The 15,000-nt window shown below is 40.8% G+C and overlaps 1 protein-coding gene across 1 annotated transcript in view; it reads left to right on the forward strand.

Annotated features, from left to right (window-relative positions):
• The first annotated feature begins 14,113 nt into the window (after positions 1–14,113).
• Positions 14,114–15,000, forward strand: part of LOC115126856 (uncharacterized) — a 42,412-nt gene continuing 41,525 nt past the window's right edge. The window contains 1 exon segment of the mRNA XM_065011116.1: positions 14,114–14,151. Coding sequence (XP_064867188.1) covers positions 14,114–14,151 — 38 coding nt within the window.

The raw sequence follows: 15,000 nt of genomic DNA on the forward strand, positions 1-15,000 counted from the left end.
GTTTCAATCAATGTCTAGGCTATAGACCAAATCAGTGTTTCAATCAATGTCTAGGCTATAGACCAAATCAGTGTTTCAATCAATGTCTAGGCTATAGACCAAATCAGTGTTTCAATCAATGTCTAGGCTATAGACCAAATCAGTGTTTCAATCAATGTCTAGGCTATAGACCAAATCAGTGTTTCAATCAATGTCTAGGCTATAGACCAAATCAGTGTTTCAATCAATGTCTAGGCTATAGATCAAATCAGTGTTTCAATCAATGTATAGGCTATAGACCAAATCAGTGTTTCAATCAATGTCTAGGCTATAGACCAAATCAGTGTTTCAATCAATGTCTAGGCTATAGACCAAATCAGTGTTTCAATCAATGTCTAGGCTATAGATCAAATCAGTGTTTCAATCAATGTCTAGGCTATAGACCAAATCAGTGTTTCAATCAATGTCTAGGCTATAGACCAAATCAGTGTTTCAATCAATGTCTAGGCTATAGACCAAATCAGTGTTTCAATCAATGTCTAGGCTATAGACCAAATCAGTGTTTCAATCAATGTCTAGGCTATAGATCAAATCAGTGTTTCAATCAATGTCTAGGCTATAGACCAAATCAGTGTTTCAATCAATGTCTAGGCTATAGATCAAATCAGTGTTTCAATCAATGTCTAGGCTATAGACCAAATCAGTGTTTCAATCAATGTCTAGGCTATAGACCAAATCAGTGTTTCAATCAATGTCTAGGCTATAGACCAAATCAGTGTTTCAATCAATGTCTAGGCTATAGACCAAATCAGTGTTTCAATCAATGTCTAGGCTATAGACCAAATCAGTGTTTCAATCAATGTCTAGGCTATAGACCAAATCAGTGTTTCAATCAATGTCTAGGCTATAGATCAAATCAGTGTTTCAATCAATGGATAGGCTATAGACCAAATCAGTGTTTCAATCAATGTCTAGGCTATAGACCAAATCAGTGTTTCAATCAATGTCTAGGCTATAGACCAAATCAGTGTTTCAATCAATGTCTAGGCTATAGATCAAATCAGTGTTTCAATCAATGTCTAGGCTATAGACCAAATCAGTGTTTCAATCAATGTCTAGGCTATAGACCAAATCAGTGTTTCAATCAATGTCTAGGCTATAGACCAAATCAGTGTTTCAATCAATGTCTAGGCTATAGATCAAATCAGTGTTTCAATCAATGTCTAGGCTATAGACCAAATCAGTGTTTCAATCAATGTCTAGGCTATAGACCAAATCAGTGTTTCAATCAATGTCTAGGCTATAGACCAAATCAGTGTTTCAATCAATGTCTAGGCTATAGATCAAATCAGTGTTTCAATCAATGTCTAGGCTATAGACCAAATCAGTGTTTCAATCAATGTCTAGGCTATAGACCAAATCAGTGTTTCAATCAATGTCTAGGCTATAGACCAAATCAGTGTTTCAATCAATGTCTAGGCTATAGACCAAATCAGTGTTTCAATCAATGTCTAGGCTATAGACCAAATCAGTGTTTCAATCAATGTCTAGGCTATAGACCAAATCAGTGTTTCAATCAATGTCTAGGCTATAGACCAAATCAGTGTTTCAATCAATGTCTAGGCTATAGACCAAATCAGTGTTTCAATCAATGTCTAGGCTATAGACCAAATCAGTGTTTCAATCAATGTCTAGGCTATAGACCAAATCAGTGTTTCAATCAATGTCTAGGATATAGACCAAATCAGTGTTTCAATCAATGTCTAGGCTATAGACCAAATCAGTGTTTCAATCAATGTCTAGGCTATAGACCAAATCAGTGTTTCAATCAATGTCTAGGCTATAGACCAAATCAGTGTTTCAATCAATGTCTAGGCTATAGACCAAATCAGTGTTTCAATCAATGTCTAGGCTATAGACCAAATCAGTGTTTCATTCAATGTCTAGGCTATAGACCAAATCAGTGTTTCAATCAATGTCTAGGCTATAGACCAAATCAGTGTTTCAATCAATGTCTAGGCTATAGACCAAATCAGTGTTTCAATCAATGTCTAGGCTATAGACCAAATCAGTGTTTCAATCAATGTCTAGGCTATAGACCAAATCAGTGTTTCAATCAATGTCTAGGCTATAGACCAAATCAGTGTTTCAATCAATGTCTAGGCTATAGACCAAATCAGTGTTTCAATCAATGTCTAGGCTATAGACCAAATCAGTGTTTCAATCAATGTCTAGGCTATAGACCAAATCAGTGTTTCAATCAATGTCTAGGCTATAGATCAAATCAGTGTTTCAATCAATGTATAGGCTATAGACCAAATCAGTGTTTCAATCAATGTCTAGGCTATAGACCAAATCAGTGTTTCAATCAATGTCTAGGCTATAGACCAAATCAGTGTTTCAATCAATGTCTAGGCTATAGACCAAATCAGTGTTTCAATCAATGTCTAGGCTATAGACCAAATCAGTGTTTCAATCAATGTCTAGGCTATAGATCAAATCAGTGTTTCAATCAATGTCTAGGCTATAGACCAAATCAGTGTTTCAATCAATGTCTAGGCTATAGACCAAATCAGTGTTTCAATCAATGTCTAGGCTATAGACAAAATCAGTGTTTCAATCAATGTCTAGGCTATAGATCAAATCAGTGTTTCAATCAATGTCTAGGCTATAGACCAAATCAGTGTTTCAATCAATGTCTAGGCTATAGACCAAATCAGTGTTTCAATCAATGTCTAGGCTATAGACCAAATCAGTGTTTCAATCAATGTCTAGGCTATAGACCAAATCAGCGTTTCAATCAATGTCTAGGCTATAGACCAAATCAGTGTTTCAATCAATGTCTAGGCTATAGACCAAATCAGTGTTTCAATCAATGTCTAGGCTATAGACCAAATCAGTGTTTCAATCAATGTCTAGGCTATAGACCAAATCAGTGTTTCAATCAATGTCTAGGCTATAGACCAAATCAGTGTTTCAATCAATGTCTAGGCTATAGACCAAATCAGTGTTTCAATCAATGTCTAGGCTATAGACCAAATCAGTGTTTCAATCAATGTCTAGGCTATAGACCAAATCAGTGTTTCAATCAATGTCTAGGCTATAGACCAAATCAGTGTTTCAATCAATGTCTAGGCTATAGACCAAATCAGTGTTTCAATCAATGTCTAGGCTATAGACCAAATCAGTGTTTCAATCAATGTCTAGGCTATAGACCAAATCAGTGTTTCAATCAATGTCTAGGCTATAGACCAAATCAGTGTTTCAATCAATGTCTAGGCTATAGACCAAATCAGTGTTTCAATCAATGTCTAGGCTATAGACCAAATCAGTGTTTCAATCAATGTCTAGGCTATAGACCAAATCAGTGTTTCAATCAATGTCTAGGCTATAGACCAAATCAGTGTTTCAATCAATGTCTAGGCTATAGATCAAATCAGTGTTTCAATCAATGTCTAGGCTATAGACCAAATCAGTGTTTCAATCAATGTCTAGGCTATAGACCAAATCAGTGTTTCAATCAATGTCTAGGCTATAGACCAAATCAGTGTTTCAATCAATGTCTAGGCTATAGACCAAATCAGTGTTTCAATCAATGTCTAGGCTATAGACCAAATCAGTGTTTCAATCAATGTCTAGGCTATAGACCAAATCAGTGTTTCAATCAATGTCTAGGCTATAGACCAAATCAGAATGTTTTTAGATGGCAGGAAGCCTAGTGGTTAGAGGCAGGTAGCCTAGTGGTTAGAGGCAGGTAGCCTAGTGGTTAGAGGCAGGAAGCCTAGTGCTTAGAGGCAGGTAGCCTAGTGGTTAGAGGCAGGTAGCCTAGTGGGTAGAGGCAGGTAGCCTAGTGGTTAGAGGGGTAGGAAGGTAGCCTAGTGGTTAGAGGGGGAGGCAGATAGCCTAGTGGTTAGAGGGTTAGGCAGGCAGCCTAGTGGTTAGAGGCAGGTAGCCTAGTGGTTAGAAGCAGGCAGCCTAGTGGTTAGAGGCAGGTAGCCTAGTGGTTAGAGGCAGGCAGCCTAGTGGTTAGAGGCAGGTAGCCTAGTGGTTAGAGGCAGGTAGCCTAGTGGTTAGAGGCAGGTAGCCTAGTGGTTAGAAGCAGGCAGCCTAGTGGTTAGAGGCAGGAAGCCTAGTGGTTAGAGGCAGGCAGCCTAGTGGTTAGAGGCAGGTAGCCTAGTGGTTAGAGGCAGGCAGCCTAGTGGTTAGAGGCAGGCAGCCTAGTGGTTAGAGGCAGGTAGCCTAGTGGTTAGAGGCAGGAAGCCTAGTGGTTAGAGGCAGGCAGCCTAGTGGTTAGAGGCAGGTAGCCTAGTGGTTAGAGGCAGGCAGCCTAGTGGTTAGAGGCAGGCAGCCTAGTGGTTAGAGGCAGGTAGCCTAGTGGTTAGAGGCAGGTAGCCTAGTGGTTAGAGGCAGGTGGCCTAGTGGTTAGAGGCAGGCAGCCTAGTGGTTAGAGGCAGGCAGCATAGTGGTTAGAGGCAGGTAGCCTAGTGGTTAGAGGCAGGTAGCCTAATGGTTAGAGGCAGGTAGCCTAGTGGTTAGAGGCAGGTAGCCTAGTGGTTAGAGGCAGGCAGCCTAGTGGTTAGAGGCAGGTAGCCTAGTGGTTAGAGGCAGGTAGCCTAGTCGTTAGAGGCAGGCAGCCTAGTGGTTAGAGGCAGGAAGCCTAGTGGTTAGAGGCAGGAAGCCTAGTGGTTAGAGGCAGGTAGCCTAGTGGTTAGAGGCAGGTAGCCTAGTGGTTAGAGGCAGGAAGCCTAGTGGTTAGAGGCAGGTAGCCTAGTGGTTAGAGGCAGGCAGCCTAGTGGTTAGAGGCAGGCAGCCTAGTGGTTAGAGGCAGGTAGAAAAGTGGTTAGAGGCAGGTAGCCTAGTGGTTAGAGTGGGCAGCAGGAGGCTTGGTCGTTAGAGGGGTAGGCAGGTAGCCTAGTGGTTAGAGGGGTAGGCAGGTAGCCTAGTGGTTAGAGGGGGGAGGCAGGTAGCCTAGTGGTTAGCGGGGAGGCAGGTAGCCTAGTGGTTAGCGGGTGAGGCAGGTAGCCTAGTGGTTAGAGGGGTAGGCAGGTAGCCTAGTGGTTAGAGGGGTAGGCAGGTAGCCTAGTGGTTAGAGGGGGAGGCAGGTAGCCTAGTGGTTAGAGGGGGAGGCAGGTAGCCTAGTGGTTAGAGGGGGGAGGCAGGTAGCCTAGTGGTTAGAGGGGGAGTCAGGTAGCCTAGTGGTTAGAGGGTTAGGCAGGCAGCCTAGTGGTTAGAGGCAGGTAGCCTAGTGGTTAGAGGCAGGTAGCCTAGTGGTTAGAGGGGGCGGCAGGTAGCCTAGTGGTTAGAGGGGGAGGCAGGTAGCCTAGTGGTTAGACGGTTAGGCAGGCAGCCTAGTGGTTAGAGGCAGGTAGCCTAGTGGTTAGAGGCAGGTAGCCTAGTGTTTAGAGGGGGCGGCAGGTAGCCTGGTCTGCGGTTGTGAGGCCGGTTGGTCGTACTGCCAAATTCTCTAAAACGACATTGGAGTCGGTTTATAGAGAGAAATTAATATTAAATGATCTGGCAACAGCTCTGGTGGACATTCCTGCAGTCAGCATGCCAATTGCACGCTCCCTCCAAACTTGAGACATATGTGTCATTGTGTTGTGTGACAAAACTACACATTTTAGAGTGGCCCTTTATTGTCCCCTAGCACAAGGTGCACCTGTGTAATGATTATGCCGTTTACTCAGATGCTTGATATGCCACACCTGTCAATTGGCAAAGGAGAAACGCTCACTAACAGGGATGTAAACAAATGTGTGCACAAAATTTGAGAGAAATACGTTGTTTTTTTTTGCGTGTGTATGGAACATTTCTGGGATCTTTTATTTCAGCTCATGAAACTTGGGACCAACGCTGTACATGCTGCATTTATATTGTTGTACAGTGTATGAATGAGGGAACAACAGGCACGGGCTTTCATATTCATTGCTCATTGTTTATTGCGAACTAGCTAACAGGTTTGGACGTGGCTCACTAAATCACATAGCCAGGTAATAGTACTGCCATCTGCTGGACAATTTAGAGATAACATGAAATAGCATTGTGACATATAAAATGGTTAATGTTAGCAGGAAATTGGCTTTCTGGCGGTTCCTTACAGTACTGTCAACGACATTATGATTACTGATTTGTAAACATAAAGAGAAACATGGCACGGAAAACCACTTTCTCCAAACGCGGAACTAACTGTACTTGGTATAATATATATATAACTAAATGTACAATAATATAATATATATATATAACTAAATGTCCTTGGTATAATATATATAACTAAATGTACAATAATATAATATATATATAACTAAATGTACAATAATATAATATATATACAACTAAATGTCCTTGGTATAATATATATAACTAAATGTACAATAATATAATATATATAACTAAATGTACAATAATATAATATATATATAACTAAATGTCCTTGGTATAATATATATAAATAAATTTACAATAATATAATATATATATAACTAAATGTCCAATAATAATAGTGTGACGACCCTCCCACTCTGTCTGCCGTATTCTGTCTTTGTTCTTGTTTCCTTATTAGGATGCCGGTGGGCGGAGTGCAGAGGGTCGTCAGCTACATGGGAAACACCTGGGCCAGGTGTCTCCCAGGATAAATGGAGACTCTCTCCATGCAGACACCTTTTGTAGATTGTGTTGTGGTTCTTGGTGGCCTTTTGTTTGTTTGCTTTGGCACCTTTCAACACCCTGCATTATCACATTCATGCATGCAAAACACTCACTTACACTACTGATTACTGATTACACACACCATTGTATATTATACTTAGTTGCTTTAGTTAATAAATACATATTTTGCTACTCCTTATCTCCACGTTGTCTCCCTTTGTTACGGGCTTTGAGCCGGTTCGTGACAAGTGGGGGCTCGTCCAGGATCTTTGAACTATTGGTTTGGGAGACCGTGGAGGTACGTGTTTGGTTTGAATATGGTGTTTGAGTGTGATCGGCCCAGTATTGGTTGCCTTTGTTGTTTGGTTTGTGTGCTGCGTTGGAGAGAGTATAATGGTTAGTTTCCAGGCCTAGCCTGGAAACTCTTGTTCTACTTTCTGTTGGGAAGTCAGTCTGAGGTGAGTAAATCGGCTGTGTACCTCGGTAGGAGATTTGTGTAGGGTAGTGGAACTTGCTACCCGGAGCTATAGCCTTTTTCCCCTGATAGGCTTAGCGACGTGTTTCAATTTTGGACATGTTTGGCATGGTTAAATGTTTGTTATTTTTGTGTGGTGTCTGTGGACTGAGCAGTTGTCTTGGGGGCACATCCGTGGCTTGGTGGAATTTGCCAGCATGCTGTGGAGTTCTATTTCCTTGCCAGCGGGCTACAGTGCGTAAATACCCACCGCAAATCTGCAAGAAGACTAGGGTTGAGTTATTGTAGGTTTTGGGGAAGCTCCATATCTCATCTCTCTTCTGTGGTGCTCAGGGTGATTGTCATTTCTCTGGTTGTGGTCTGATGTGCTCAGCAGAGGGGTTGAGCAAGATTATTTACTTATGACTATGGTGTCTCATGTATACAAGTTCATTCGCTTTCCATCAGAGGACCTGTTAGAATTATGTACTCAAGAACAGCTGTTGAAGATCGCTGAACACTACAAGCTTAAATGATTGAAATTAGTGAAATTCTGTTTCGTTGGAAGTGACTATGAATCGTTGGAAGTGACTATGAATCGTTGGAAGTGACTATGAATCGTTGGAAGTGACTATGAATCGTTGGAAGTGACTATGAATCGTTGGAAGTGACTATGAATCGTTGGAAGTGACTATGAATCGTTGGAAGTGACTATGAATCGTTGGAAGTGACTATGAATCGTTGGAAGTGACTATGAATCGTTGGAAGTGACTATGAATCGTTGGAAGTGACTATGAATCGTTGGAAGTGACTATGAATCGTTGGGAGTTGTAAAAATTAAGAAAGACCCTGATGTTCTTTTCGTTGGAGTTTGTAACTGTTGGTCTTTTTTGCCATGTTCCTGAATGTTTACATGACTGACCATTGTTTCGGGTTGTCATGTTCTCTTTCCTGTCTGTTCCCTCCTGGTCTTGTGTTCTTCTTTCCTCTTAAATATTGCTTCCTATGCGCAAAGGTTGCTGAGGTCTGAGGAGGAGGTTGGTTGGGGCAGGTGGAGGTGTGAACACATAACCCCTCACCAATTTGGGACGCAGAGGCCTCTGTCAATTTGGGACGCGGGAGGCCTGTGTCAATTTGGGACGCGGGAGGCCTGTGTCAATTTGGGACACGGGAGGCTGGTATGTTGTTCCGGGGTCCTTGTTGGTCCCCGGTTTTATGGGGGGGAATGTGACGACCCTCCCACTCTGTCTGCCGTATTCTGTCTTTGTTCTTGTTTCCTTATTAGGATGCCGGTGGGCGGAGTGCAGAGGGTCGTCAGCTACATGGGAAACACCTGGGCCAGGTGTCTCCCAGGATAAATAGACCTCTTGCACATTCATGGAGGAGACTCTCTCCATGCAGACATCTTTTGTAGATTGTGGTTCTTGGTGGCCGTTTGTTTGCTTTGGCACCTTTCATCACCCTGCATTCTCACATTCATGCATGCAAAACACTCACTTACACTACTGATTACTGATTACACACACCATTGTATATTATACTTAGTTGCTTTAGTTAATAAATATATATTTTGCTACTCCTTATCTCCACGTTGTCTCCCTTTGTTACGGGCTTTGAGCCGGTTCGTGACATAATATATGTGTATAACTAAATGTACTATAATATATATATATAACTAAATGTCCTTGGTATAATATATATATATATATAACTAAATGTACAATAATATAATAGATATATATATATTATTGTACATTTAGTTATATATATATATATATATATATATATATATATATAACAGGGAAATGCTCCAATCGTTTTTCCACCATTGTTTTCCCCCCCCGTAGGGGACTTTAGAAACTCATAGAATAATGGCTGTGTTTTGTGTAGGCTTACCCTGGGGTGACGTATTGAAAACCGTGTAAATCTCTCTTAAAGACAAGGAGACTTTTATTTTCCTGTATTTTTATGCTAATTAGCTGCTAATGTGGCTATCATAAAGAACTACAAATGCCATGATCTGGAAGATACTGCCAAATCGAGGCAAAGGTAAAAACAAATCTCTGGGTCACAGGGGGCTGCTGAGGGGAGGACCGCTCAGAATAATGGCTGGAATGGAGTGAATGGAATCAAACACAGTAAAACCATTCCATTTATTCTTTCCAACCATTACTATAAAACCCATCCTCCAATTAAAGTTCCACCAGCCGCCAGTGCTCTGGATTATCTATGTAATTATAACGGATGTGAAACGGCTAGCTAGTTAGCGGTGGTGCGCGCTAATAGCGTTCCAATCGGTGACGTCACTCGCTCAGACCTTGAAGTAGTGGTTCCCCTTTTGCTCTGTTTTTGTGGAGCGATGGTTAACGATGCTTTGTGGCTGTTAGTTGTTGATGTGTGCAGAGGGTCCCTGGTTCGAGCCCGGGTATCGGTGAGGGGATGGACTAAAGTTATACTGTTACATAATGTTAGCTAAATGCAGTAATGAATAAAATGGCGACATTTCTTTAAATGGACAATTCTGCGAACTGTCTATTGCGAGTTTTAAATTGATACAATACCTGTTAGCAAAGGTGTCAGCTAGAGATGAGGTGCAGTAGCTTGCAGGGATTTGTAGTTTTACATGATGTCTACACTGATGCTAATTAGCATTTTTTCAAATCTTGAGTGTAAATATATCCAAATGTATTGATAAAAGTCACCTTGTCAGAGATTGATTTACATGGTTATAGAAATGTCACTCCAGGGTAAGCTTACACAAAACACAACGTTTCTAATATTGTACAATCAAGGTGTGCAAATTTCTTACAGATTTACCCAGAATGACTTACAGCTCCAATTGCTGCCAAAGTTGTTTCTAACATGTATTGACTCAGGGGTGTGAATACTGTTGAAAATCAAACATTTATGTATTTAATTTTCAATAACTTTGCTAAAATTTCTAAAAAAACATGTTTTCACTTTGTCATTATAGTAGCTATACTAATGATCTATAGTCCAGAGGGTAACGGCAAACAGATCGATGTCTTCCTGCAGTAGAGTAAGCATGCTGCTGACTCGAGATGCTAATCAGTCCATCTCTAAAGCGTCTCAAAAATCCAGGTAGCCTTAGTGGTTAGATCGCTGGACCAGTAACTGAAAGGTTGCTTGATCCCTGAGCTAACTATGTAAAAATCTGTCCTTTTGCCCCTGAACAAGGCAGTTAACCCACTTTTCCTAGGTCGTCATTGTAAATAAGAATTTGTTCTTAACTGGCTTGCCGAGTTAAATATACAAAATAATACAGATAGCTACAAGTCAAGTAGTAGATGTAGCAATATTGATGTTACACAGGAAACCTTAAACCCTGTTATTATATTAGTTTATGCTGGTTGACAACCTAGTAAAGTTTGCTTAACTATATAACTTTGACTGTCGTGACTACAACACAAAGCATATTGAAACAGTACACTACCCACTCCTCAGACACAAACATTATCACGAACGCCTAGCTTCACCATATAAGTCAGCAAGCTAGTTAAGTTAGCAAGCTAGACTGTTGGTTTATGAAAGCTAAACTTGTTTTTATGAATTTCTCATGCATTTAAATGACTAGACAAATAGACGGAGTCTAGCCATGCTAATGTTGCTAACTAGCTAACCATGAGTTAGTTACCTAGATAACAGGGATTGTGTAAAATTGGCCAAGATAGAATGTACAATCACAGAATTGTACATAATTAAAAAAAAAAATTCCACCCCTTCTTTCTCTCCAATTGGTAGTTACAGTCTTGTCTCATTGCTGCAACTCCCGTACGGACTCGGGAGAGGCGAAGGTCGAGAGCCATGCATCCTCCGAAACACAACCCAACGAAGCCAAGCCGCACTGCTTCTTGACACAAAGCACATCCAACCCGGAAGCACCAATGTGTCCGAGGAAACACCGTACACCTGGCGACAGTGTCAGCATGTACTGCGCCCGGCCCGCCACAGGAGTCGCTAGTGCGCGATGAGACAAGGATCTCCCTGCCGGCCAAACCCTCCCTAACCCGGACGACGCTGGGCCGATTGTGCGCTGCCCCATGGGCCTCCCAGTCGTGGCCGGCTGCGACAGAGCCTTGGATTGAACCCAGAATCTCTAGTGGCACAGCTAGCACTGCAATGCAGTGCCTTAGACGACTGCGCCACTCAGGAGGCCCAAGAATTGTACATTTAAACAAATTGACCAATTTTGCCAATTTATTAATTACTAAATGTAGCGAACATTAAATAGTTAATGCAGAGATTCTTACCTTCACCTCGATTCGGCAGTCACAGATCATCATGACCCTGGTGAGCGTTATGAAGCTTGAGACAGGCATTTGTAGATCTACATGATAGCCACATTAGCAGCTAATTAGCATTTCACAAAAAAATAAATGTTTTGAGCGGGGAATATAAGTAAATATATTGACAAAAGTCACCTTGTCCGAGATAAATTTACACGATTATCAAAATGTCACGCCAGGGTAAGCCTATAAGAAACACAGCCTATATGAAGTGTTTCTTAAATCCCCTGTGGGAATAATGAATGATAGAAAAACGATTGGAACCATTTCCGTATTTGACCGCTAGGTTTTATGGGTATTATGGGGCATACTGTGGTACCCGTACAGCGTTCACACACTAGTCGGATTAGGAAACTCGCTAATTCGTTGAACGAGACGTGATTAACTACAACCATTTACCAAGTCGAAAATGTCCCAGTTTCCTAGTTCCGACTTGCACTTAAACGCGGCATCTATAGAGCTCGCCAGCTTGAAGTCCTAAAACCCAGAAATTAGTTACCTCTGGTTCATTCAGCCATCCTTATGGGTGAAATTAATGGAGAAAATATCAGATCATTTCAGTCAGTTAACGTGACCTTTATGAATTATGAGGCCTTTATGTGTTTATATGTTGTTTTTTTTAATTACATAAATGCTTCAAAATTCACAAAAAGTTAAATTAGCTGAAGAGTATCTCAAAATAACAAAATGTTTAAGATATGCTAAACCTGTGTTTAACCCAGACTTTGTTTTCAGCATTTAACTCAAAAACTCCATTCATTTTCCCATAGGCTTTGTCCTTGGAGCCATGGCAGAATTAGTGCACTAAGCTATGAGGTAGTGCACTAAGCTATGAGGTAGTGCACTAAGCTATGAGGTAGTGCACTAAGCTATGATTTAGGGCCTGCTATAGGGCTGGAGGGTGACTCCTAGCACATCTCTCTTCCACCGAGCCTTGCCACACGGGTGAGTTGTGGGGTAAGGTATTTTCCCTGGGGGAATCACAGGGGGCCTTGGTAAAGGCTTGAAAGTCAAACAGCTCACAATAATGCAGTTTCATGTTTGTCTCGTGTTCTTCTTATTTCTAATGCTGCATTGTTAGAAAGAGTGTAAAGTATAACTTTAGACCGTCCCCTCGCCCATACCCGGGCGCGAACCAGGGACCCTCTGCACTCATCAACAACAGTTACCCATCGTTACCCATCTCTCCACAAAAGCCACGGCCCTTGCAGAGCAAAGGGGGAAAACACTACTTCAAAGGTCTCAGAGCAAGTGACGTCACCGATTGAAACACTATTTAGCGCGCACCACGGCTAACTAAGCTAGCCGTTTCATATCCGTTACAAGAGTATGCAAGAAAGACAGTTCACTGTACTTGTGCACATAACAATAAAAAATGAAAGTCCAGTCCCAATGTCCATCCCCCCCCCAAAACGTATATTCTGCTTGTTTTAATTGGCTGAATATCAGCTGTTCTGTAAACATATGTTATTCATATTCTTCATATTTTTTATAATTATTCAAGACCTATCCAAATATTCATAAATCGATTATGTATTGTAGATGAGAATATTGACCTATAAATATTTTTTATTTTTTGTTAAAAAATAAAAAAAAACAGTGTGCAGAATGACAACTCACATAGCCAATCAAACTTCAATGTACAGTAATCAGTAGTCCCGCCTTCTAAGAAATAAACCAATGGAAAAGAAGAATGTGGTGTACAGTAGACCCGGTACGATGTTCCTACTTTAGGGCAGCCTCGGATATCTCAATACCGCCATCCTGTTGTTGTAAAATCGGCATTTTTTATGTTCGAACAAGACGTACCTTTCCAAAACCTGGAACGACAAGATAATACGAGATAAGATCACGACATAGCAAGTATAGGAATACGACTTTAATTGCGACATATTTGGGACCATTTTCCGGAGCCTGGATGCTTTCATAGCTGACATTTCATTCGGGATTTAGACCGAAAATATTTTCTTATCTTTGAACATTTTACATACAGCCACCAAACCTTTAATTCCTGCAGGAATAGGTTTACGAAGAAACACTGTAGCCTACCTACCCCGTCTAAACGGTAAGTCGTTTCTAGAGATGCAAAACAATCCGATATAACAGGTGCTTCTGTGTTTTACATCTCCTGTAGATCATCTTTAAAATTGTAGATAGATTGTAGCTTCCATCAAATTAATTGTCTGCATCATTTCCAATCCTCCATATATTTTTCTGTATATATATACAAAACATTACACATTCATACATACGTACACACATATACATGTAAAATACATATTTATATCTATATATATGTATGTATCACACACATCTTGTTGAAATATATTTTCCTTGATGATTTTCCACAAACCCTACCGGCCCTTCCCTAATTGGAGTAAACTAGTGAACAACAATACTTAGCTTTCTACATCCAGCGTATACATACAATATACGTTTTACGGACACAATCTATTTTACATTAGTTATCTTTTGTTTGTTTTTACTCCCATCCTTCAGCTACCCTCAACCCCTCCTCGCATCTATTTCAAATCAAATCAAACCTCGTGTCAAAACACAACCCGAATACAACAGGTGTAGGTAGACCTGACTGTGAAATGCTTCCTTTACAAGCCCTTAACCATGCTTTTCGACCTGTCCCCAAATTGTCATTGGTTGAGTTTGTTTTGATATTTTTACCTGCGTGCGGTGATTGGTGTAGGGGGTGAAAATAAATGTATACGCGATGGCGCAGGCGCGCAGCCGGTTTGTGTTCCGTGTTAGGTTGGAGTCATTAAAACTCATTTTTCAAGCACTCCACAAATTTCTTGTTAACAAACTATAGGTTTGGCAAGTCGGTTAGGACATCTACTTTGTGCATGACACAAGTAATGTTTCCAACAATTGTTTACAGACAGATTATTTCACTTATAATTCACTGTATCACAATTCCAGTAGGACAGAAGTTTACATACACTAAGTTGACTGTGCCTTTAAACAGCTTGGAAAATTCTAGAAAATGATGTCATGGCTTTAGAAGCTTCTGATAGGCTAATTAACATAATTTGAGTCAATTGGAGGTGTACCTGTGGGTGTATTTCAAGAACTACCTTCAAACTCAGTGCCTCTTTGCTTGACATCATGAGGAAATCAAAATAAATCAGCCAAGACCTCAGAAAAGAAATTGTAGACCTCCACAAGTCTGGTTCATCCTTGGGAGCAATTTCCAAACGCTTGAAGGTACCACGTTCATCTTGTGGCAAAATGGCTTAAGGACAACAAAGTCAAGGTATTGCAGTGGCCATTACAAAGCCCTGACCTCAATCCCAAAGAAAATTTGTGGGCAGAACTGAAAAAGTGTGTGCGAGCAAGGAGGCCTACAAACCTGACTCAGTTACACCAGCTCTGTCAGGAGGAATGGGCCAAAATTCACCCAACTTATTGTGGGAAGCTTGTGGAAGTTTACCCGAAACATTTGACCCAAGTTTAACAATTTAAAGGCAATGCTACAAAATACTAATTGAGTGTATGTAAACTTCTGACCCACTGGGGATGTAATGAAATAAATAAAAGCTGAAATAAATCATTCTCTCTACTATTATTCTGACATTTCACATTCTTAAAATAAAGTGC

Source organism: Oncorhynchus nerka, linkage group LG27 (genome assembly GCF_034236695.1).
Source record: "Oncorhynchus nerka isolate Pitt River linkage group LG27, Oner_Uvic_2.0, whole genome shotgun sequence".
NCBI lineage: Eukaryota > Metazoa > Chordata > Actinopteri > Salmoniformes > Salmonidae > Oncorhynchus > Oncorhynchus nerka.